At 39.4% G+C, this 27,337-nt stretch overlaps 1 protein-coding gene across 8 annotated transcripts in view; it reads right to left on the minus strand.

Annotated features, from left to right (window-relative positions):
* Positions 1–27,337, minus strand: part of ERC1 (ELKS/RAB6-interacting/CAST family member 1) — a 282,351-nt gene that overhangs the window by 26,451 nt on the left and 228,563 nt on the right. For 7 of the 8 annotated variants that reach the window (XM_069003679.1, XM_069003676.1, XM_069003675.1 and 4 more), the window contains one exon: positions 6,412–6,513. In XM_069003679.1, the coding sequence (XP_068859780.1) occupies positions 6,412–6,513 (102 nt within the window). Of the gene's footprint in view, positions 1–4,774; positions 4,842–6,411; positions 6,514–27,337 lie in introns of all 8 variants that reach the window. The other variant, XM_069003677.1, reaches the window with a different exon arrangement.

Raw genomic sequence — 27,337 nt, forward strand, 5'->3', positions numbered from 1 at the left:
AAGAAATGACTATTCAGAAGACAAGAGATGACAGTAAAGGACGAGAAACAGTGGTCTAAAGAGCTTTGTTCAGCATGCTGGAAAAGGCAGCTCCTTGAAAATACGGGTTATTTTCCCTTTTCCTGGGAAGGAATAGAACCTTGGAAAAAAATAAGAAGTTGTAATAGAGTCAAATACAAATCTAACATAATTTTGGGAACAATTTCAAAATGAGGTATTAGAATCACTATCATATCACTTTAACAAGACAATTTCCAAATATTGCACAGTAATAATACCTTGCACTTATACAGCACTTTTCCCAAGCAGAACTTGCACTTTCACAAAAACTTCAGCTCATTTTACAATTAGAGAATTTGAGACAGGGAGAAAGAGAACAAGTGAGTGGTTGGAGACAATGCCAGGAAAGAATTTATCTTCTGAATCGTGGCCTAGTACTGTGTCCAGTAAATTGTAATGTAATATGAGTCAGGCATGAAGGCCTGGTGGTTTTGGCCATTTAGCATGATATAACAATTAAAAAGACAATATTGAAAATAAATCTAGTCAAAAGGCTTATGAGGTCACAGTGTAGTGAGTGACAATACTGAGAACCTCAAAGTGTGACAGTAGGACAAGCAGTTCTGTGCATGTTGCACACATAAAATGTCTCATGGAAAGAAGATCACATTTACAAAGTGAACGAATGCCTGTGTAATTTAAACATGGAACTCACCACCAAAAAACCATTTCCTTCGCTAAAAGAAATCAGCATATTAACCCAAGCATCAAATAATGTAGAAAAAACCCCTATGTTCTCCTCAAACTCCCCAAAGTATAGACACTTGTAGTGTTGTAGTGATCTCAGTGAAAACTTCATGTGGTTTGACTGCTGTGGCAAAGGTTAAATTAAGCCTTGAGATGTCCTGCTCACAAAGTCAGTATTCTTATCCCTTCCACCATCATAGTAGTTACAGCTCTTCAGACTGTTGCCTGTCCTTTATTTCTGTCACTTTCCCCTAAATCTGTTTGAATAGCCATGCATACGGCTGGGTGACTGGGTGTCCATTCACTGTGTATTTCCTTTCAGCTGTAAAATAAGAAATACCTCCCACACAACAAAAAGAAAATTGTGAATGCTCCTTCTGGGCATTCCTAGGGGTGACACAAATTGCTCTACAGATACAAGCTGGAAACACATGGCTTACAACCCTGAGTGTTCAGTTGCTTTTTGCATACATCTATTACTATCAGTTTCTCTCTGAGGTTTAAATGTTTCTATCATTCTTACTGGAATTCGGTTTAATACCTTTGTCCTAATAAATGCAATACAGAAATGTCATTCAAGTCTCATTACCCCTTAAAAATCACAGATAGCTACTTAGAATGAGATTGGTTTTGGACACAATATACTCATTAAGTAGACATAAGAATATAAGTGGACTTGGGAATATTAGATGGTCTTGATTAAAAACTATATTTAAAAAATTCAAACTAATTTTATTAAACTTTCTTCAAATTGATGACGTTCCCTCTATTACAGCTTTTAGATTTAGATGATTCTAATCTACAGAAGAACTCTTGGCAAAGCCAAATTACAATATTGAACTGACTGGTTTTCAGTTCTTAAAAATGAGCCAAATATTTCCCTGTAATGACTTAATCCCTCTTTCCACCACAGACATCACCTCTGAAATCTGAAGTGTTAAATTCTGCTAGTGTCTTCAGTGCTCAACTCCCAATGCTTACTGCTCTGAGTTAAAATGTCAGACTCGAGTATTAAGGAAAATGTCACAAAGAAGACACTTTACAATATTTTTACACCAATAGGAATTGCCAGTATTTTCTTCATCTTGAAATATCCCCAATTTTTATGCACTCCAGTTCTGTGCTAGCTCTTTGACCATTCCACTGTTGCTCTAATAATCATAATATTAATTTTCAATTAATGAATGGATGAGTGGATGAAGCAGATTTCTGAACCACAGCCACAGTTTCTCCCATTTTAGGTAGCACAGCTGTGCTTCACAAGAAAACTGGATGAATTGAGCAGCTTGGGAAATTTCTGTATGGAAGCTTTGCTTCTCCTCCCCCTATGCTGCACACACCTGCACAGATTTCCAAGAAGATACATCCACATACACACCTATCCTTTTGCATGTATTAGATCTCTTCAAGTGTAAATTCATATTATTTTTGATAAAAGTGAGTAATAACTAATTCAGCCATTGGCCAGATCACGTTAGCATTTGAGAAAGACCAAAGAGCATCCTCATGTGAAATCACACTGGAATACACTTGGAAGCAGAGGAGGATCGAGCTCCATCTGGGGAATAAAAGGAGTCATAAGAAATTCAGACAGCAAGGAAACGAGCCTAGTGAAAAATGCTAGGAAAGACTATTGCAGGATGAAGGATGGTATTTACACTGAACTATAAACTCAAATGTACACTACCATCCTCAGAAATTACAGGGAGGGTGCACATGTTTTTGTGCTCCATTTCAGGGGAGCTCTATCTGATAATGCTGTTATGTACACACCTGGCATAATTAAATACTAAATTCACACAATTCCAGAATGCTGGAGGGGAAAAGCCTTAAGACCTAAACCATAAAAATAAAATAATGTAGTTAACTATTGTACATAGTTTTTTGGTCTCCATTTAATCTTCAGTATTGACCAGAGGTGATTGCAGCCTGAAGGAACTTTAAAAAGCAAACTTATTGCCAAGTCCTGTGCTATTAGTTACTTTTTATCATTGTAATACATAAATTTAATTTAACACATGGAGGTTAGGGACTCTGTAACTTACATCATCTTAGCTTTTACAAAGAGACTAAGGACTTTTTTTTTTAATGGACATAGAATATCATGGTAAAAACATGTACTCTGTTGGGAATAACTGGCTTGGGAAGCATCCATCACCTTTATACTTCCCCTGCTGATGTATGCACGACAATCTTGAGGCTGACAAGTTTCTCAGATGAGATGCATGTTAAGGCAAGGCTGCTGGCTGATTCATTATTTTGACTGGGATACTCTAACACGCTTTCCTGAGGAAAGTGCCTCAAAGTCAAGAGATAAGCTGTATTTAATGTCAACCACCCATTAATTCAGTAAACTATGAGAAACCATGCTCTTAGCACAGTTGCATTCTTAAATGCATCAGCAGATGGGAGAGGAAAGAGGAAGATCTTTCTCTCAGTGTTTTCTACACAAACTCCATGTTTGCTCCAGAAGGAAAATCAGAATTATTCCTACCTTCATAGTGAGTGTCCTCTTCCTTTTCATCATTTACTTACCTGATCTTCCCTGTTTAATTTCTGTGCTTCAGCTGATCTTTATAAGCATTATCTCTAGAACTTTTAACAACACACACGAACGCACAACCAGTGCAACAGCGGTGATTCAAAAAGAATGTGAAATCAACAGCGAGTGGAAATTAATGAAGCACTTTATCAATTTGTCCACTAGAGAGATTTTCTCAGTTCAAACCCCAAGGCATGAAATTCAAGTTTGACACTGCCACAGTTGGATTAAATTTTTCAGACGGTTGGCTTGACAAGAGGGATTTGATCTGTACAGTCAGATAGACCATAATTCTGTAGTCAATTGAGCAAGTGCAAGAGATGAGAGCACCTTATTCTCTCATGAATGTTTTACAAATCTAATACAAAGCAATAATTTTCAGAAATGCAAGGGCCCAAGATTTCCACAGAAATTTTCAGAAGTTTTCTTTCAAATAACTGATAGGAAAAAATCAAATTCTTAGAAAAAAGTGCACAGAAACTCATGTGAAATATTTTTTTCTTAAAAGGATAAGTGGAGAAAGAAAAAGTTCCATATAAATTTTTAAAATACTGTCATCACTCCTTTAAAACTCTTCAAGTACTTCAACAAAATGTATTCTGCTTTAAAACTGATACTCCAAGGCATAAATGAATCCTATGTACTGTAGTGTAATAATCAGTATTTGACTCCTGGCCAGCAAGAGGTTTTTTTGCTAAAGAACAGGCATGAGGAGAAAGGCTCTGTCCTCTGTACTGTCTTCCCTTCTGGAAATGGGAGTTGTTGTGGGGACAATTTGACAGCAGAAAAGAAAAAATTGTGGACACGGACACAGAGAAAGAAAATGTATTTTAAATGAAAAACAGCTCCTAATTTCTCCCCCATTGTTTTGAAAGAATGAGGGAGATGGAAGGGAGAGAGGAAGGTTAAGGGGATATTCCTCTTTGCCTTCACATTTATAGACAATTCATACTCCTAGTCCATATCAAGAATCATGTATTGTGAGTTGATAAATATCTGTGACTAGTTAGGTCAGCATGCATGGCAGCAATCTCAGCAGCAGATCTCAACATGCTTAAAACCTTCAGGAGGAACATTATCTTCAGGAGGAACATTATCTCCGAGCAAATTCTTTACAACCCAGAATTGAAAAAGCACACATAGGTTTGGCTCCGGTGCAAACTGCTCTGAAAAAGAATCCGACTGAAAACATTTCCTCCATGAAGTCAATGATAAATGATATGAAAGACATTTCCTGTTCTCTCGTACTTGCACAGAAACTCAATTACATGCCCTGGAAAGTTCTCCCCACAACATCGTGAAACAATGATAGGATGATTAGAAGAAGAAAATCACAAACTGCACATAAACACACGAGAGACACCCTCATGCAGAGACTATGGAAGCAAGGGGAGGGAGCACAGCCAGGTTTCACAAAGCACATGGAGCGAGGTGTGGGAGTGACTGTCGGAAACTTTTCTATTGGCAGGAGAGGTTGGTTCTCACCGTTCTGAACAAAATGGCTGAGCTAAGAGCATCTGACTGGTTATGCCCAAATACCCTCCTCCTCATCCTAGAGGTGCAGAGGTGGCAATGGGAGGAAAGCCCCAGAGCAGCATGGGAATGAAATAAAGAATTGGTTAGTATTTAAAGCACATCTGTAAGTACAAACAGTAGTACCAAGCGTTTCAATTCCTTATGCAATATTCTGAGCTACCTTGAGGTACAGCTTTCTTTGCTCTCTTGCAGGCTTTGTCAGCTTCCAAAATGCCCCTTTGCAAAGGGGAAGTGCAATCAGAGCCTCCTCCCACCCTCTCTCTTCCCTATTGCCCTTCCCTGCGAGGTCTTCGCAAGAATTTCCATAAATGCCTAAATTTTATTTCTTTTTTACATGCTATCTTTTCATTTCATCTTTGAATGCTACTCTGCATCCATTTGCAAGCATGTACTACAGTTACATGCTGGAAATGGCTTTAGATCTCTTCAGACTTCAGTGTAGAAACAACAGATATTCTAACATTTGCACCAAATTAAGATTAGGAAATCCATTTAATTTTCAGTATTAACAGTTTCACTCTCCTGAAAAAGGTAACACCAACATCTTCCAAAAACACTGCAGAAAATTCAAGCCAGTCAATGTACAGTGGAGGAAGGTATTAAATCAAGATGCAAAGGGGAGTTGCCTTGAAAATGAGAATTGTTCTGTTCGTTTCTTTGTATACACTCCTTCTTGTTTTCTGATGCAGACATGAAAAGAGATTTTTTAAGATCTATTCTTGCAGCATGAATATGTAATTGGCTTTTACCATTTTCCTCATGTACCTTACTCATTATTTCTGTGTATCACTAGGTTAGCACTTAAAGGTCTAGAGTGAGATGCTTCCCTTCAGATCTCACCAATTTCTACATGAGTCAGAGGGCAAAGAGAAGCATTCCTTCACTCCGTCGAGGCAGTGATTAACGATGGCTAATATTTTAATTAAACTGCAGTGGATGAGATTACAACATGGGATGTGCAATTATGTTGGCATTCTCTGTGCTACCCAAGGGATGGTTAATCTCTCTGATAGTTATCAAGCACACAGCTGTGCTTTGTAAATGCCACAGGAGGCTCCTCACTGCTTTGGAGATGGTAAATTGATTTTCCTTCAGTTCACGGCCCATTGAGTTTGTGAGGGAGCAGTCTGTGCTCATTTGGCACCAAGGCCAGGATTTCCTCATGGGAAATGAAGGGAACTGCTTGTTTGCAATCCATAGATCAGAAAGCTGATCCTGGAGCATGATTTCCTAGTACTGAAGACAAGAAACAGTCCTGGACACTCCACACACTCAAGGAGTAAACCTGAGCTACTAAAATCTGAATATGTCATACAGGACTCCAATTTCACATTTCAGGAGAGTAATGTTTTTGTTCCTTTGCAATGTACCTCCTCCTTCCACCCACCTAACAACAGCTTGGTACCAGGAACCGTTCATTCAACAAAGCCAACACAGCAGCAACATCCAGTTCTGCTTCATAACTGCATTCTGGAATGCTGCTTTCGTTCTGAGGTACTGCAAGCGTGTCAGGGAAAAACTACACATAAAATAATCAGCCCTCATAGTAAAAATGACTTTAAAAGCAAAAAAGAGAGACACATTACCTGGTCAGGGGAGGGCTTGTGGTTGGTTTGGTTGGAATGGGATGAGGATTTGAGGTGGTCATCCTCATAGTTGTCAGCCATCAGCTTCATACGGTTCTGAGTCTATTAAAAAAACACAAGAAAAAATAATCTCAGTCTACCTTCTAATGTTATCATGGGGACTAAGGGAAACAGGGTATTTATACTTTTCTGCATATCCAAAATCCATGCATGGGAAAAAAATAAGACACATGCCTAAAACATCAGTTGGTATTACCGTAGAGAATTGGTAAAAACTGTGGAGACACATTCCAACCTGTTCCCTTAAAGCTAAATTAGTTTTACAATTAAATGGATCATCTGACTTGTACCTACTAAAACTTGTGCTGCACAAGAAATGAATTTCTTCTTTTACATTCTTGGGATTAAGATTCAGACATCAACTTGGAGAATAATTCAATGAAAACATGAGTTAGGTGTCCCTAAGTCAATTTAAAAAACCCTAAAAACCCTCTCGGTAAGCAGTCAGTTTAAAAAAAAACAAAAAATAAACAAACTGAAAACAGGTTATTACTTAAGAAGTCCATCCAGTTTCAATATGCAAATCAGTTTTCAATTGATATATCAAAGAACAGAAGAATTCTGAGACTGGTCAGAAAAATGTGAATTATACAAAAGCCATCCTTGAGGAAATAAAAAAAAATTAATAAATAAATCTTGGGGAAGAAAAAGTGCCATAATGAAGGCTTATAAAATTAATATTTGAACATAGTCAAGTAAATAATTAGCAAAATACGAAAAAAGTCTCTTTGTTTTTCTTCAACTTAGGAAATTTCAAGTTCCAGAGGAGATACGGTTTTTAAAAACACAGAATAAAAACGAAATTGTGTAAGAATAAATAGAATACGTGACTTTAGGAATACCATTCTAGGTAAGCAAGTGCAACAAACGTTCATATATACTGTGTCTGCAAAGGAGAGGCTTAGTGAGATTAAGCCCTTTTAACATACTACCCTGGAATGAGGCCCCCCAGCACCTACAAACACACACAAATAAGGAATGAAATGCACCTAGAAGAATGTCCCACCTCCCCAGCAGGGCTCACAAAGGCCATTCAGGCAGCAATGATACTCTGTGGGTAGCCAAAAGAGCTGGGTGAGGGTCTTGCAAAAGCAAGTGCTGCCTCCCTTCGCATTACCTGGGTGCCAGGGTCATTGGGAACTCACACACGGAGCGGCCCCAAAACTCACGGATGGCATTTCTCCTCCCAGCTCAGAAGGCACAAAGAGCCCCACTCTGAGTTTTGTGAAAACCTTGTATTCTAAGGAAATCAAGGCTAGCCTGGCCTACGTTAGATACAATACAGAGCAAATTATCTACAGCTAGACACATGAAATCATCAGACATGCACTAAAACTAAACATCTTAAATGAAAGCTCAAAGCTCACTGTAGAAATGCCAGCTGTTGATTCAATCCCTTCATAACTCTATGGTTTCTCACTGAAAACTCTGAAGTTTAATGAGCATCTCGAGGCTAGAGAATGCAGATTCTACTTGTCTCTATTCAGACCATGAGAGAGAAGGTCCAGGGTTTGAATCTGGATTTGATTTTATTTTGGATTAATTTAACAAAAGCTAATAGTAAATTGAGCTTAAGCAATAAGCAATTTAATCATGCAAAATTTTTATATTGTTTGCTCTGCTTTGTCAAACAAGTTCTGAATTCCAAGTCTGACTCATCATTCATAAATCACTACTTGAAACATGCTACATTAATCCTTAAACAACCAGTTTATTGCAATGGCACTTTCTTAATATTTATTATTTTATTATATTTAAGGTTGCCTCTTCAACAGTCTCTTCTTTGCAATGAGAACAATTGATTTTAAATGATTTCACATTTCCTTGGAAATTTATTGTTCTGATAATAAATAATAAATTCTTACATGACTTTCAGTATGTGTGTATGGAGAAAATCTACTGAAACCCAGATGTTTAGCAGAATGCTAGTACAGCACATTAACTTTCCTGAGAGAAAACGTAGCTCTTCTCAGATAGAGGCAGCATGTTTTATGATATTATGTGAAAAAAAACCCAAACAAACTATGTTAGCTGGTACAGGTAGAGAAGAATAGAGGCATTGCAGAGAAGCACAGGCTGGGTCAGGCTGGAAGGGACCACAGTGGGTCATCTGGTCCAACCCCTGCTAGAGCAGGAACATCCCAGAGCACATGGCACAGGACTGCATCCAGAGGGTTCCTGAATGTCTCCAGTGAGGGAGACTCCACACCCCCTCTGGACATTCTGTTCCAGTGCTTGGTCACCTGCACAGGAAAGAAGTTCTTCCTCCTGTTCAGGTGGAACTTTTCTGTGCATCAGTTTCTGCCCATTGCCCCTCGTTCTATTGCCTGGCACCACGAGGAAGAGCCTGGTCCATGCTCTGACACCCTTCCTGCAGACACTGGCATTGATAAGGTCCCCTCTCAGTTGCCTCTTCTCGAGGCTGAACAGGCCCAGCTCCCTCAGCCTGTCCTTACAAGAGAGATGCTCCAGTCCCTTCAACATCTTTGTCACCCTCTGCTGGACCCGCTCCAGGAGCTCTGTGTCTCTCTTGTCCTGAGGAGCCCAGAACTGGGTACAGCACTCCAGGTGTGGCCTCACCAGGGCTAAGTAGAAAGGCAGGATTGCTCCCATGACCTCTGGCAGTGCTCTTCCTAATGCACCCCAGGATACCATTGGCCTTCCTGGCTTCCAGGACACACTTCTGGTTCATGGACAGCTCGTTGTCCACCAGGACCCCAGGGCTTTCTCCTCAGAGCTGCTTTCCAGCAGGCTGGCCCCACACCTTATCTCTGTTGAGACTAGCTACATCCCTGTCCCACTTCAAATCTAGTTTAAAGCCCTCTCAATGAGCCCTGCTGAGTCCTGAGCTAAGATCCCTTTTCCCTTCTGATACAGGTGGACCCCACTTGTTGCCAGCAAGCTCAGTGTTGTATAAACTGACCCATGATCAAAAACCACAAAATGCTGCTGTTTACACCAGTCTTGAAGCCAGGTGTTCATCTGCATGACTTTCCTGTTTCTTGCTCCATCATTCCCTGCAACTGGCAGCACAGAAGAAAACACAACTTGTGCTCCAGATCCCTTGACCAGTTTTGCCAAGGCTCTGAGGCCCCTCTTCATTGTCCTTATCCTTTTTGCTGGGACTTCATTGCTGCCCACACAGAAAACTGTAAGTGGGTGACAATCAGGGGCTGCACCAGGCTGGGAGATTTCTTGGTGATGTCCCTTATCCAGGCCTTTGGAAGACCACACACTTCCCTCTGGGTTGGGTCTGGTCAGAAAACAGCACAGCATCCCTCAGAGAGAATTCTGAGTCAAACTGAAGAAGTTGTGTGTTTCTGTCACTTCAACTCAAGTAGAACAGCCTACTATTAATACTTGGCAGCAGGTATTGCGAAGTGGCTGATGGAATTGGGCTGGTTTAGCCTGAAAAGGAGAAGGCTTTCTTAAATTATAGGAAATAGAGGACATGAAGCCATGCTCTTCCTAGAGGGGATAGGACAAGAGATGACAGATGTAAAATGGAACATAGAAAATTCTGATTAGAGATCAGGAAAATTCTTTTCATAATGAGGTGCATCAACTGCCAGAACAGGCTGCCAAGAGACTGTGGGCTCTCCATCCTCGAAGATACTGGAAATGCAGCTGGACAAGCCTTGAGCAAGCTGCTCTAATTAGTGATGCTCTCAGCAGGTGGCTGGACACAGAGGTCCACTCTAACCTAAAATATACTGTAATTCTTATTATTTGGAATTTTCATCAGATCATTTCAGAGTTTCAAAGCTAGACTTTTCAAAAGAAGAGGGAAGTAAGTTCCAAAATCCCTCCTACTTGCCAAATATGGTTTAGTTGCTTAGCTCCATTACAGCCCTTTGAACACTTCAAACCAGAACAATCTCTACAGTGTGCTGATGATGACAAGCCTATGGGACCCAGTTCACCTAGAAGGACATTTTCTATTTCCCCCTTTAATTCAACCTGACCTCCCACTGCAGATGCTGTTAATTTAAGAGTGCATGACTGTGACAAGTCTTGGCAAGAAAATGCCAAAATCAGTATTGTGATTCCATTACAGGAACTAATTTATGCATATATCACTGGAATTAGGCAAAAATCAAGAGATGGAAGAAAAGCAGTTTACTTCTTGATGGATACCACTAAGAATTATTTTCCAATATTTAAATTCCAAGCAGTGTTGCAAATAAAATATATAATACAATATTTTTACAATTCTTTTTGTATCAAATATAGAAATAAAAAGCTTCTGCTTAGGACTGGACTACTAATGACAAACTTTTACTTGGAAATTTTAAAAATAACTGTAAGTACATGAACTGAGTTTCTCTCCTATTGCTCCACTACAGAAAAAAAAAAAAAGTCCAAAAGGATGGAAATTTCTAGAGCAAATGGCTGTTGTAACGGTTTAAAAACAAACCGTTTACTTTTCTGTGGGGAACCACTCCAACATCCTGCAGTCCTGAGCTGGTTTGTCATGGTGCTATTATACAATCCTCTCCCACCTCATGAGGTTATGGCTCAGATCCTAGGGCAAACATTTCTACATCATTGTAAAAAGTATGAACAACAACGTGGTTTAACCACGGGGCCCTGTGAGAAAATAAATGAGCAGGGCAGACAAATCAGTTGTGTCAGGAGTGCTTTTGTCTAAAACCTCCAGAGCTGTAAGCAGAACTAGCAGTGATAGGAGCTAGATGTCAGATTCAAATCTTGCTTATAAAAAAATACCATGTGCCCTTAGAGGTACCTTCTTCATGCATGTGCAGAAAAAATGCTGGAGTGAAAAAAATCTGGGCAAAATTCCACAACCCCACTGGTTTCCTGATTTTTTTCCAGAAGGTACCTTCATTTCCCTTTTTTTTTTTTTTTTGACAGATTCCATAAATTTCCTCCTGGCCCTCCAATTATACCTTCTGCTTGTCAAAGCCTTTAACAATGCTCTTCTTTTCTTCCAATAGTCACCATGCAAAAGAACAGACCCTTCAGACTGGTGTCAGTTCTCAAAATTACTCAAGAGCCACCACACACTCTCCAGCTCCTAACTGAAAGCCAGGAATGACTGTAGAGAATTTGCTGCTGCAGACCAGAGTCTATGAACTGCAGGTCTACAGCATAACATCTCCAAGGGTACTGCATCTAAAAAACCCCAATTTGCCCATGTCATATATTAGACTATACTCTAGAAATATCAGATCTTGTCCACCCCTCCCTTTTTGCACCCCAGAATTTCTGCAATTATCCTTTTGCCTCTTTGATACAGTTATTGTTAATGCCTTTTTTTTGCTTCTCATCATTATTTAACTCTTTCTTCTTCCCAATCCCTTGCTACAGCAGGCAGTTATATTAAAAGAAAAGAGCACCAGGAGAAAACATGAGATAAACTTGTTTTAATCATGAATGTGAATGATCAGCATCAGAACTTCCTTTAAATGTTCTCTCTTTGTTTGTTTCATGGTCCTGCCATGATTTCACTGTATTTTCATTACTTTTTTTTTTCCTGGGTACCTTATAGTTCACTTCTGCCTGTATTCTATAATCTCTAAATGTTCGGGTAAACAAAGAAATTACCAGTGTTAAACTGTTTCTAACATAACCAACACCTGAAAACTTTCATTGCAAACTGCACATGTACACTATTTTACCTGCAAAAACTGTAGTGAATTTTTAATGAATTACTAAGTTCCTCATTCATGGAGGTACTGCTTCAAAGCACTCTCTCACCTGCAGATTCCTAAAAGTAAGTTATTTTATGTTCACTGATGTTCACTGCAGGCTACACTGGTAGCTTGCTTGTGCACCTTAACACTAAAGATCAAATTAACAGATATTATCACAGTTAAATTAATACATGAGAAAAACCAGAACTGATGCTGATCCACAAAGTTTGAGGGAAAGTCAGAGACATATTCTGGAAAATAGCTGGTAAAGCCTAGAGGAGTGCTGCCCAGGTCTGACAAACTCTTTATTGTGGAATTCCACATACAAATTTGAAACCCACAGATTTAACTACAGACATTGTTTATAATATATTTTACAGAATGTTTTTATTTGAAAGCTTGCACAAAGTTGTATGTTCTAATGAGAGTACATACCTTTCTTAAGCATTTCTGCAGGACAGCTAGTGTTCTGGTAACCATTACCCTGGCAAGTTTTTGAAACCAAGTTTTGTTCATGGGGATCACACATTTCTGTATCGCTAGAGAAGCTCTTTAATAAACAACAGATAGCAGCCCATAAACTGTGCATTCTCTCTATTAATCTAGTCTGCTTCATATGCTCATTGTAGTAACTTACCCAAAGAGTTTGCATCAAATCTGTTCCTCCACCATGAAACGCAGCACAAACCACAACATCAGTGACTACCTTCTCATTTTTTGTAGAATATTTGCGTGGGGTACTTTGGTTTTGCTAATCAGTCTAAACAAGCTTTATTAATCCTTTAATGTAGAGTTTAAAAAAACCCACATGAAGTAAATATTAATACAATGACTGTACTTGTGACAAATGACTACGTGGTGGAGGCAGTGTGTCAGTACATTGAAGGAGTTATCCCATTTTAATCTGAGTTGAATGTTTCACTGGAAGCACATGCAAAAGTAACAGTTTAGAAATATTTTTACCACTAATAACATAGAAGTATAATGGATAAACTCAGGTGATTTTTCTTTCTAAGTGTGGGCCGAATTCAGTAATTATGTACTTCTGAAGACTTTCAGATAGTTCTTTTCTACTTGTTAGAAACCTGCAGTGAGCCATAATCCCAGTTAATGGCCAAGCAGCTCCCTGCTGGAATCTGGCTGTCAGAAACACAGAAAGAATAACCCCTGTTATCGGAATAGCATGCCCTGCATAACTACCTTGAGTACATCTATACCTACCTTGAACATACACCTACCTTGAGCCCATACCAACCTTGAGCATTAGGACTCTGAAAGATTGTTTAAGTATTTTACTCTGTGCCCACTTCCCACGCATAATATTGAATGAAATAGGAGACATTTTTCAAAATTGTAAAGAGATAGTTGCCATCTTTGTTTGTAAGGTTTAAAAGACACATCGTTAGTTAGGTTTGGCTTTCCTTTTCGCTATGTTTAGTTTTAGCAACTGAGATTTCTCTGTTAGCAGCAAACAGCACAAATTTCAACTGCATAGATATGAAACCCATTCCTGTTACTACATTTCTGTACATGCTGGAGCCTGTGTTTTTGTGAGCCCAACAAAGAGCGTGTGCAGCTGCTGGGGTTTGTCAAAGCCTGCAGGATTCAACACAGTTCTACCTGAGATGCTGCCTTCTGCACTGGCTGCTGGCAGTGTTCCAACAATATTACATTGTAAGTGAAAGACTTTGTCAGACAGCTAATTTCCATGTTTAAAGATGTCATTTTTCTGTTCATCTCCCCACACGTGAAAATTACTGAGAAGCTTCATCCTGAAGAATTCATACTCAAAAAGCCTCTGAACTAAACTAAGGAAGGCAGATCATCCAGATATGGCATGCTCTGTGAGATTTGACATATGTAGACATATGTGGATGGGATTAAAAAATAAACTTGGAACTGAAATTTTCCCTGCACAGGAATGTATCTCTTGGAACTTAGCTCCTTAGGGGATGAACTAACTAATGTGGAATTGCCCAGTGACAAAATTTATTGAAATCTATGGCTGTGATTCCTGTATAAAGAAAACCAGTGACACACAAAAAATCAGATCTGTATTTGGGATTCCTTTTTGTGTTATACCATACAATCATTATAGTACATGTTCCTTTAGCTCTCTTTTACTCTCTTTAGAGATGCCTCAAGATGTGTTTAAGATCAGTGGTAACAGAACTGCCTTTCTCAATTACTTGTTTCACAAGAGCTGGAACCTGCCCAGTCACAGGTTTGAGAGGAAGCTACAAATAAAAAATATCTCCTCTCATGGTTAACTACTCAAGAGCAAGCCAAGTATGTTATTTCCTTGTCATCTTTCCACTGCATGTAAGGGTCTTAGGGAGAAATATCATTAAGGTGTGTCTTCCTGTATCTCAAAGATGTCTGAGCAAGTGCTGGAGTCTGAGGACATTTACCACCATACAGTAAAACTAATTTACAGAGAATGGGTGGCCTGTATGTCAAGAAACTCCATTCAGGCAGGATCAGCAGGACAAATGGGAACCCATAACAACATCCTCAAAGCATCCTGGATCCCTCACACAACAGAAAACCCAAGAAATTATTTACTGACATTGATCTGCAGACAGAAAGGCAAACAAAATGAGCTGCTGTTTTAATTCTTAAGGTAAAGTAAGAGAACTGGTTCTATTCACATTCCAGTTTTGAGCAGATAAAACCTGTATACTCTAGGTTTAAAATAAGTAGGAATTTTTTGGGTTATGAGCCTACCCTATGGTGCATTTGGTTAGGGCAAGTCTGATCTTGATTCCACACTATGGAAGAGAAAGGTCTTGCTGCAGAAGAGAATAGAAGATCAATATCTTTTGCTGCCACATGCCCTTAAAACAGAAAAGACTAATTTATTTAAATTAGCTTAACAACTGCTTTTTTGCTAAATTATGTTCCTACACCCACTCTCGGAGTGTTGTCCCATCTTCACTACTTCTTTAACCAGTAAAGAAGTGATTTCTTTTGCAGACAGCATGGCTACCCTTGAAGAGCATGTGAGTCCACTTTATTACCCCTTCTATATTGACTAATGAAATCTGCGTGCTTTGGATTTGTATTCTCCATCTTCTAAGCATGGCCTTCAACCCTATAATAATCTCTTTCTGCAGCCTGCCTCCCCCATGGTGTCTCCAGGCAAGAGTCAGCTGGGACCAGTGTGAAAGTATGTATGTTCTGAATGGCCAGCCATATGTGTATGCTACAGCCAAACAAAATATATCACAGCTCAATTCTCCTTGCCTTTCCCTGTGTGGGAGCTCTACTTTGGGCTCTTTTCACCTCTACCCAGCTGTGGATGTTAATTAAGTTCCTATAAATTACAAAATCTTTGAGACTTCTTTTCCTGTGTCAAATTTGCTTGAAAATGGTCAATAAATTGAAAAATTACTGGATAGGAACTACAGCTCAGCTAAGCAGATGGATGGCACTGTCATTTAAACTCTTCTTTGGAGCCCAAACTAACACATTTTGTTGGAATTGTAAGAGTTTGGATGTAGACTCTCAATATATCCTTGCACTAAATGCTGCACAGAAGTGGAATTTTCTGGTACATGCCTTTCTTTAAGATTCTGGGAGGCTGACCTGCTACAAATTCTCAAGTGATCAGCAGCAAGCAAGCCTCTCATGATTAGTTCATGTGTCTGCTGAATGTTTAATATATACAGTTTATTGTGTCTTTAATCTGCTTTGATACTTACCACGAAAGACAACTCATTTTAAGAAAAAAGTGAAATGCTACTTCAGTAACAATGCAAAAGGACATACCAGTCTTTGTCATGGTCCTCATTAATAAAACCATTGAAAACTTCTGATTGTACTTTGCCCCTTGCTCATTTTTCCCCTCTTACTGTGTATTTGTGGGTCCAAACTAAAAATTTAACCTTACATTTTATAGAACAATAGAAAAGCAAAGACAAAAGAGCAGCAAGAAAAACAAGTTGAAATGTACTTCGGAGCATAAACTCTTCCTAAAAACTTTGATAGGTTGGTGACACGTGTTTTACAAAGGAAAATGTCAAAGGTATCTCAGGTTATGCTAAGGTTGGAAATACATATCAACATTTTATTGATCTTGTGATTTAAACTTGTGCAATTTAAGCATCAACACTAAGCACTCCAGAGAAGGTTAATCTTACAAAATCTATGAAAAATCTGAAGGCAAACCCCCTAAATTACCTACACATTCTATCCTATCGAACAGGGAAATATTTCTCTCAAATACAGAACAAAGTTTGCTTGACATCGTTGATGAAACTGTTTTGTTATGACTCTTGGCCTGAAATTTCTCCTTCCCTTTTCACTTCTGCGTCACTCCACACCCTGCTCATCTTACCCTCAACTACCTTATTCTGTCCCCCTTTCCTTTGCTGTCCTATTTGCTTCTCCTTTCCAAAATAAATCCACTTGCATATGCTCAACTTCACACCGCTGCCTGTCTAACACAACCACTTCAGTCACTCTGCTTTTGTCTCAGTCTTTCTCCTGGTCTGAAGCAAGAAAGTTTCTCAGTCCAGTGGTATCTATGAACTGGCAAAATCTCGTATAAGAATTTACACACAAGATGAATCCTACTGTGAAATCTTAAAAGCTAGCCATGATCTCCTGGCTCAACAAAATCATTTGTAGGCCATCTGCTCATGTGTATCTACACACACCTTTCCTAGCTGAAGTGATTTGTAAGTCTTCCAATCTTTGTCTATTGTGACTGTGTTGTTACAATAAATACAGTAAAAGCATTCTTTTATCCAGCAATTTTTAATCTTGGAGAGTATATGCCAGTGTTTTGACCACAGACCTTTTATTGTTACATATTTTTATTGTTATATGACTCACCACTTCAACTGCATTTGCCTGTAGCTTCAAAGAGCTGTTAATAGCAACCCCCCCCCTCCCTTCTATACACGCTGTTCTTGGCAAAAAAAGGAGTTATGTACAGATACAAATTCCTAGATGCTAAAGTGATGTGAGCTGCTCAGTATCATCTCAACACAGACTGTCTGTGACTGCCCAGAACCCAGCTCTGGGTGTATACACGAATGGATCTGTGTCTACATGATATAAACAGTGTTGATAGCAACTTTAAAAAAAACACACAACGAAACCTCAAGATTATTTGCGCTTGTTCTGAAATTAATTTTAAAAGCCATTGCATATAAAAGAAAAAGAAACCCAGTATTATTCTTTTTGTGCCTTGCTTTCATCTTTGAATCCAGGCAAAATCCTGCATGGTAACTGCTGGAGGGAAGAGTTGAAAGGGCATTTCCTTTGACAACCAACAGAGCTTTGCTCCCTAAACTAAGTAAAAGTTAAGAACTTTTTCTGTATGGCCAATTATTGGGGTTGACATCCACCTAGAAGCGCCCTGCCTCAGTACCCAAACACACAAGACATTACATTCCTGTCTGTCCACACCATCAGTGCGTGTGGTCTGCAGACACAGGATTCCTGTCCATCCTCACTGTCCCTGTGTTGGCCCACAGAGGCAGGATTGCTGCCCGAGCACACAGCGGCACATGTGCAGTACAGAGCTGGACAGATGATTCCTGTCCATTCCTCTGCTCTTGCAGGCAGTACACAAGCAAGGAGAACCACAATAAACCAACACATTTCTTTTTTTTCCTTGTTATTCCAGGAGAGGTTGATTTTTCCCATTAAGTCTGCATCAAAGGTTAGATACTAAGCTGGAAAGACTGAAAAAATATTCCATTTTTCTATTGTATCGGTGCCAAAATTATTCTTACTAAGGAAAGAAATTCTCTTACTCTCCACATTTCAAATTCATGGCACACAATGTGTAGAGATGTGCCAGTTTGACCAGATGAATTTCTCTACGGTGTCTGCATTCCAGTAGTCCTGTCTTTGCCTGCTCTATTCCTAATCTGTTGTCTTTCTGTGATTTACATTATAAGATGCCATTCCATACGAGCAGCGGCCCACCCAGTGGGCACCATAAAGCACTCTGTAAAGCTTAGAAAAAACACCTTAGAGAATTCTCTCTGCTACAACCACTAAAAGAAAAAGATCTGTGGAACAAGATGAGAAAAAAGCCTGTCATACCTCTGGTGAGTTTTTCTTAACAATCCTTTTACTGCTAAGTCATTAAACTTAAGATAGGTGATGCCACTTGTTAAAGAGCCCTGACAAAGCAGAGGAAGAAACAGAAAAGAATGAATAGAAGGACAAGAGCAACCTTGACTGATTGATTTGCAACTAGAAGACCTAGGAGGAAACAAGGAAGCCTTCATACTTTTAAGCCCTCTTTATATCACAAACCAGATTTCTGGCTGACAATAGAGAAGGACTAGCTGGTTTTGGTAATCAGGAAAGGGGGGAAGAGAGGCATCAAAAAATCTTTTCATAATCTGATAGCAATGAAAAGGTCTAGGAAAATAAGGAACTAATTCACTTCCCAGTCTGTGGATCCTTGCCACCAAATCTGTGAAAGTTTTCTTCTTTTAGTGCAGAAGAACATACATCTTGCCTCCATACCTCCATATGAGATATAGGAGACACTTGAAAGATGCTTGAAGATCTGTATATATAAGTAAATATATTTCCCCTTAGGAAAAAAAAAAAAAGGAGGGAAAAACTAAAATGAGAAGGTACAGTCCTTAATACTTCCACAGAGCAAATAAACTCATGCAGGCTTCCAAGTTTTAAACAACCTGTGAGTGTGTGTGTTCTTAAGGATCGCTATATTGCTTTTATTATTTTTGCAACACCATTACTGTCAGCAATTGGCAGAAGTTTGGGTTGCTCGCTGTAATAAAGGAGGCAAAGCCAAGGTTGCATCTACTGGTATTTAGGAGATGGAGAGCACACTGGCTTGGTGTCATAAATTATGGTAATGTTTCATGTTAAGATGAAAACAGTGAGAAGAGTGACTTCTTAACTATTAAAAGGATTAAGAGCAGTACAATGGTGAAACAGAATGTTTAAAAATGTTAAGTTTCCCACCCCAAACAAAAATCCACTATTAAAAACAAGAGATACCTAGGTTGTTTAAATCCTGAGGAAAAACTTGTCTGGAGTCAGCTGTGAGACCTCCATTTATTTTTTTTACTCAACTACACGATATATTTGTATTCAGACTAAGACAGGCATTGGTGGTAAACAAATAGAAAGAGAACAAAGGACTGGGTTCTGTGACTGTAAAATTGTACTCAAAGAGAACAAAAGCTCTAATTAAATGGCTACCCCTCAACCAGGGCTGTATTCATCCATAAAAGACCACTACTTCCTCCAGGCACCAGTACTGGGATGACAGCTTAACATATATTTGGAGAGTAGAGCTTTACAAAAGTTGGAGACTAACACTCACCTGTACTACTGATAATCTAAAATTCTACAACATGTAATTGCAAAGGTAAATGACTCCTATTTGAAATTGAGGGTACATAATGAGAAAATTTTTCTTATATCCACATGATAAATGTTTGATTATGCCAAGTAAAATCAGACAGCAATCTTTTGATAGCTGAGTTTGAGACTTATTTTGTCTTCATGCAAAATCTTGGACTAATCTCTAAAAGCACTTCTTGCTACTGCAAAAACTCAAAACCTTTGGTAACATATTCAAGGCAAAAAGGGGCACACAGAAACTGTGCCTTTATCTTGTGTTCAATACAGGTCTGCTCAGGGACAGCTGACCACAACTGCCCTAAAGATGATCTGCCAAAATCACTAACTCAGATTTGACAGCATTGTCTCCAGACTCCCATTCGAGGGAGGGACTGGAAGCAGAATCTCTGTCAGTATCAATTTTCTCATCTTGTACCTTTTGGAGCTGGCAGCTGTTTCCAGACTCCTCACAGCTTCCAAGTTAGTAGACAGTAGAAAAGTCTCCATCCCCTCCCTACATTCACAAACGTCAAGTGGCAAACACATGACCTGTAGGGAAAATCTGCACACCTTTTCTTTGGTCGTGAGTATTTCTTCATCTTAGAAAAGGGCTGTAGAAAACAGCCGGTACTTATTAAGGAGTAAATGCACCATGTGTTCTGCACTTAAACATGAACAGTAATTTTTTAAAGACTTGGATTTTTCAGAACATAACACTGTGAACTTGACAGAACTGAGGGGAATCTGTAGTCACCAGCACCCCTCCATTTGCAGAAGCCATCATAAGTAACTGATGCCTAATTCCATAAATCTGTGTCTCATTCTGAAAAACCTGCTACACTGTCCTATCAATTTCCACAACTTGGTATGTCAATTAATGAAGGATTATTATCAAAAAATTAGTCCTAATTGACAGCATATATCTTAGATTTCCAACTGCAAGCTGAAACTTCTATTTTCCCCTGCTTTACCTATTCATTTGCCTGAGATATGGTATACTGGACTAGGCTCAATCAGACAGTCTCAAAAAGGGAAATTATTTTCAGAATTTAAGGAGCTTAATACAGCGGATGAGAAAAAAAAACTCTGTAGACTGAGAGATAGTTCAGTGCATAAGCTCAAAAATACCTGAGATCACTGTTCATCAACAGTTCACTGTTTACTGAAGCTGAAGTTCATTCCATGCAGTTAAGACTTAATTTTTTCCATTATAAATTTTTAAGATGGTGGGGATTAAAATTCTCTTTTGCAGACTATGCATTTTTCTCTTCTCAAGCAAAAAAAAAAGCAGTGATTTATTATGTTACTCCCAAAATAACACAGCAAAATCACAAATATGCAATATATTCTATCTTATAGATCATTAATTTTCATTACATATTCTAGGTGTACAAATCTTTCCATCATTCATTCCCCCTTCAAGTAAAGAACACATCACTAACACATTAAGTCATACAACTGTTAATCTGTAATCTACTTGAAACCTTCTACATATTTAGTTTATGAACCCAATCAGTCACCTCATATCTCTGACTTCACCTTCTCCTTAACATGTTTTTGGAACACACCTTGAATCATCTATCACCTCACCAGTTCCAGGTCTTACACAAATTAAAACCAATACTAAAGCTGGAAAAATGCCTTTCAGCTTTCTGCCACTCCTTTTAAACTGATTATCAATATGTGAATTGTTTTTTATATAAGATAGTTGGTAATGTCACAGGTTCGTTAGGCTTTTCATCCAAAGACAAGTAACCACAAATAAAGCTTTACTTCATAGCTTTAGTATGAAACTGTTCAGTAAGTTGTGTGTTTCCTGAGGAATACTACCTTTAATACAGGAAGAGATAAGCATAGTGTACCAAGTTAGCACATTTTGAATGGAGATTCGATAAAGGGACACATGTGTCTCCTAGACAATTGTCACTGTCAGGTAAAACAGGCCAGATGAACAGGAATAATTTAGTACAGAAAAACCTGCATCCAGTCAATGAAATACCTGTAAGGATGCTTACACACCCATCCTCCCCAAGTTCAAGCAAATAATTCAAAATCTTCCCGAATCTGAAATTCTGGCGTGAAATTTCTGTTTCTTCACAAAAAAAAAAAACAACCTATTTGTGGATTTATCTAATCAAGACTTTTCACATGTTTAGTGGAATTCTCCCTGTCACCAACACTTCAGAGTTCCCTAAACAATGGGTCTGAATAATACAATTTAAATGTAATCATAAACTCACGGTATTTTCCGGTCATCCTTCAGACATCATCAATTCCAATACCAAGAGTGATGCCAAACCAGCCCAGCCACAAGGACCAATGGTTGGAAAGTCTCAAATATTTCACCCCTGATGCACATCCTGCCACTGGGACGACAATCAGGGAGCAGTCGTGCATGGGTCCTTCCCAGCTACCCCACAAACCATGGAAGTTAAGCAAAAGAAGATGTACCCATAATTGTATACCTTGAATGAACAACTATTGGCAATCCTGAGCTGTTCTAAACCACTCTTTCTGAGATTTTACATCTATCTCATGACTCATCAGCTAAGACAAGTACTGTCAGAAACTATTTTCAACATAATATTTGGAGCAAAGAAATAGAATGAATGATATAAATACTTATAAATACTCTGCTGAATGTATGTACATAAAGACCAATTCCAGTATACTCTATTTAACTGAAACCACTGTGCATCAGACCAGTGGTTTGGGCCACAATAACTACAGGAAACCACTATATAGTACAACTGTGATGTCAAATGACAGTGACTATTTTCACATTGCACCAATGTCCAGAAATACTATTCACAGACAAAGGAATGATTATTTTTCAGGCCCAAATTAGATCTTCTAGTGCAGTCTTCTGAGAAAACCAAGCTCAGCAAGCATTCTCACCTCTTTAATAGTGCTAACAAGCCTGGTTCTCCCAGGGGCGGCCTAACAATCTTTCCTGATATCCAACACCATCAAGTTGGTCACTTACAGGAATGGGATGGGGGGTCTCTCAACTGCTAACCTAGACTGGTCCAGCAATTCTGATTTTCTAGAGAGAGGCAACGTTGCCTAAATAACTTGCTATAGGGAGCTCATAAGCCTTGAATGAGAGCTACTGTATATGTGACACTAAATGCTGTTGGCAATTATCCAATAAATTTATTGTGAGAATTTTTAGTCCATTAAAAAGCTGTAAAACTAGAATATGAAAATCTTAGTATGTTCAATAAATGGAGTAATATTTCTAATAGAGTGAAACAGGTCTTTGAAATCTGAGTTCCAACTTGGGAAATATTAGTCCTTACAGTATTTTAAAAAATATTACAAATGTCCAGAAAGAAAGGGTATCAAGTACTGTTTTGTCATCTGAGTTCCATAATGCCTTTGGAAATCTTAAAGCCATCTCTCTCAGTGAGGCAAAGCACCTTCCTCTTCCAGGAAACCAACACAGCTATACCCTAAAAACTCCAGGCTGTGACATGGCTGAAGGCACAAACAGAAAGCAGACATGGCTGTTCACAGGCACAGGAAGATGCACTCACACGGTTCCAAGAGGCAGTTCCCTTCCCTGGCATGGTGCAGCCAGTGACAGCCAGGGCTCCCTTGAATAATAATAATAATAATAATAATAATAATAATAATAATAATAATAATAATAATAATAATAATAATAATAATAACAACAACAACAACAATTGTTGTTGTTATTATTATTATTATTATTATTATGTCATGCAAGAGGCAAAGGGTAAAGGTAAAGGAGGAGGGAGAGGGGAAAGAGTCTAAGTAATACCAGGGAAAGATGAAATGCTGCCCCAGAAAAGACTGCTGACACTGCACTGAGTGCTGTTACTGTGCTAAAAGATGATTAAAAATGATGGGGAAAAAGTCTGGAACACATGGGAGGGAGAAGGTGCTTTCTTTTAATCTGTGAGGGCTTCTAGTGCCGTGCTGCAGGAAGCAGTGCTCAAGGGCATGACAAGGCCTTGCTTTCTGTGCCTGCTCGCTGCTGTCAGGGTGCTGGGGTCTGCTCCTGGCAGGGACTTCCCCCTTGACAGAAACAATTACTGAGGAGCAAAGCCTGGCAAAACAAGCCATGCTGTGATTGATAATCTGAGTGGATTATAGGCCTTCGACAAAAGCCACGATGCTTAAATTTGACAGCTGGCAATGCTTGATGAGAGCCAATTAGTGGATATATTCACTTCAGCCAGAAGTTTCTTCTGTTTCTAGTCCAACAGCTTCCTGAATAGGAAGTGTACACAGTGATTTCCCCCACTTCTGCCTGCTCACATGTATGCCAGCTACACTGCCAGTACAGCTAAGAACATACTATAAAAATCATGTATTTTGGCACCTTTGTGTATTAAAGCCAGTAACTGAAAAGCTGCAAGTGACCTTCCAGACACTGGTGGTACAAGAACTTGAAAAAAGGTGACTTTACATTGACTCTACAGACCATGCAGTGCATAGGTGAGGCTGAGACTGCACTGCTTATGTAACAAGTCCACTGCAAGTGACAATAGTTCTTGAAAATCTTCACTATTCCTTGAAAAATTTCTGGCAAAGTACACTAATCTGTTTGTTCCTGTTTCAAGTTGGTTAACCTGGCACTCAGAGGCCACCAGAACTCAAGAGTACCTTCTGTTTTGCCCAGTTCATGAAGAAACCTCTCACACAGCACCTTCAAACTCATCTGCCTGTTTTCAACTTTCTTATCACACAAGTTTTCTTTCCCCACTTTTACATCTATTTGCATTCTTGCCAGTGCAAGTATGTGGGCACTGTGGTAAAGAGATCAATAAACAAAAATGGATCCAAGTGCCCTGACTCTCATCACTCATTTCGAATATTAACTTTTCTTTCTCAGCTATAAAGAAGCCAACATCACCACACTCAGACAGCTTACATACATATTCCTAAATTCCCTTCTGACAGTGGCTTGGGGATGCCTCCTCTCACTGAACTCCAGACTGCTGGAACCTTTCAGAGAACAACAGGGGTTCTGTCACAAACCAGCACCACATTTAGCAATTACCTGCATTGATTGTGTCCATGCCTCCTGGAGAAGAAATTCACCTACTAATAGGGTAATCACTCTCATCAGACATGGTTTCAAATCAGGGCAGCTAAGGTAAAGCAAAGACTAACTGCACGCCTCTCACAATCTGTATTATTTCATTGGGCAGGGTGGTAACTAAAACTGCCAGAAGTGTGGTCATGCTGATACAGCTCCACAGCAGCAACAGGAAAACATTTGCCTGTCAGTCTCCTTTGACCTGTTTTACATTCTCTTGTTATAAACAGAAATGACTCCAGCCAGTGGAACTTCACTTTGGAAAAGTTCACAGCAGAGGAGTGTCAGGTATCAGTGTGCAGGGTTTCCAGGGAAACAAGCAACAATGGAAAAACACGATTTTTGGGGTGAGAAGCTACTCTGGATTCTACAATTCTTTCCTTTTTCTCATGATCCCATGAACCCCATTTACTTGGGAAACCAGTCTTTGCAGTAACTTGGCCTCATAAAGAGAGCCAGTCAAAATCTTACAGGGAAGAGGCACAAAGTAGCACAGAGAAAACAGCTTTGGTACTTGCTTGCTTAGATGAAATGTATATTAAATATTGCATAAATACTATTATTACCAGTTAATTATTAGTTATTTGACCAATTATGAGTTATTGCCAAGTAATTCCTCTCCATTTGTGGGAATGTTAAATAACAGCCCCTCAAATTCATGCTGGCCCACAGAGGAAGGCACAATCTTGATGAGGATATAGAAGCAGAATGGAACAACAGGTATTAAAGATTCCTCTGAATGGCAAGTAGGCTGACTACAAAACCCACACTTACAATAGCATGGGGCTTCTTATCTCCCTTTATTAAAATAGGAAGGAGCTCTTTTCACTAAGTGAACAGCAAGAGTGTCTATGGCAAGAACATGAAAGGCAGTAATTTTTTTTTTTCTATGCCCCTAATAGATAGCAAAAAATAGTAATGATCTTAAATTGCAGTAAAGGACAGTATAGATTCCAAATAATGATAAAGACAGATAAGCCATAAAAAAGACTTCCCAGGACTGAAGGTCTCCTTCACTAGAAGTCTTTAAGAACAGATTATGGGTGTAACTGGATGAATCAACCAGGTTGCAGAGAGATCTCTCCTGAGGCCATACTATTCATTATTTGTCATTACCAGTTTGCATGACAAAAGAAAATGTATGTTTATGAAATACATGGAGAAAGCTTAAGCTGGGTGGTTCTCTGAGTGTGCTGAAGTATAGAATGAAAACTCAACATGCTCTTAAAAGACTGAGGAACTGATCTGAAAATAACTTTTATTTAGGCATAGGCAGCCTAACAAAACATCCGTAGTATCAATCTAACCTGAAGTCACACGACTTCAAATGAAAATTTTGAGATCTTGTCATCAGTAACACTGAGTCAAGCTAGTTCCTGGTAACCTCTGCTATAATAAGGATTATGAAACATTACATAATAATACAAGTGAATATGGAGATTTACAAGCAATTTGAATAATACTCCAAGCTGTCAGAAAACACTAATACTGTTCAGAGCCTCCTAAAAATTTTAACACTATTACTTCACATTTATGGCATGGCAGTGACAGAGATGCTGGTCAAGTCAGGCACCCACTGTGCTACACACTGTACAAATACAGAAAATGACAGTCTTTGCTACAAACAACTCCCAGCAGAAAAACCCAGGTGTTTAAGACTGAAAGCCCACAGCCAGGAAAACCTCATCCCGTTCAGATATGCCTTCCCTTTACCACTCAGAACTGTGGAGTAGTGCTTTGCTCTGTTACAATAAATAGAACCTGATATCAAAACTCAGCCAGACGAGGGAAGGGGTAAAAGGCAAACAGGCTCTATCCTGACAGCTGAGCAGTGGCTGTGCTGGCACGAAGCAGCCCAAAGCTCCTCGGGTCCCTGTCAGCCCGGTGTGACACACGCCGGGGCCCTCTCCAGGCGTCCCCGGGTGTGCTGGCGCTCGCCGCGCCACATCTGGACTTGGTTACACAACCTCCAGCTCTCTGCTCTTGCATCAGCCTGGCCCCCTCCAGTGCAGCAGCCTCCCAACCACTGCTTCTCCAGGAACTACCCACGGAGACAAAGTGCCCTGGGAGGAAGTAAATTGGGACCACATTAGCTGGTGACCCTCGCCCTGCAATCGCCCTGGCTGTCTGATGATAGAGGAAATCCCTCATACAAACTGACAACCAATATGAAACAGGCAGCTCCATTTACTGGAGAGCCTGGTCAATGCCGAGCGCCTCATTAGGAAATGGGCTCTATATTGAGGCACATTCCTGCAATTCGGAGCCTAGAAACTCTAAATTAAAACAACATTGATGCCATATCCTCTTTCCAAAACGCTTCTCTCCATCCAAACTTTAATGCACATACTTAGAGAAATTAAAGAACCAAAATGTGTTTGGCTGGACTCCTTCCTTCTCTTGAGCAGCAGTGCCCTTCCTGTGTGAGCGACCAGGAACATGACAGTGTTGGGAAAGGAGAGAGTTAGCACAAGGAATGACAGCAGAGCCCTCCAGATTCTGGACAACCTTCCCTTGATCAATCTATGTGTCTGAGAGATATTTTTAAATAAATAAAAATCACAGGAAACTGTAGGAAGAAGTTTTTGTTTTGTGAGTGCATTGTATCTTTCTACACTCTAAGAAAGGCCAATTAACAGCAAGTCAGCCAATGGTAACCAGCAATGAAAAGACATAATCCAAATCCTATTCTGCATGCTTGGATCCATTCACACTCACTATTGCAGCATAGTCAGGAAACTGCTTTCCTAAAGCACTCGGTCAGAAGCTCTTCCCAGCTGGCAGTGAG

The sequence above is a fragment of the Aphelocoma coerulescens genome, chromosome 1A (genome assembly GCF_041296385.1).
Source record: "Aphelocoma coerulescens isolate FSJ_1873_10779 chromosome 1A, UR_Acoe_1.0, whole genome shotgun sequence".
In the NCBI taxonomy this organism is placed as follows: domain Eukaryota; kingdom Metazoa; phylum Chordata; class Aves; order Passeriformes; family Corvidae; genus Aphelocoma; species Aphelocoma coerulescens.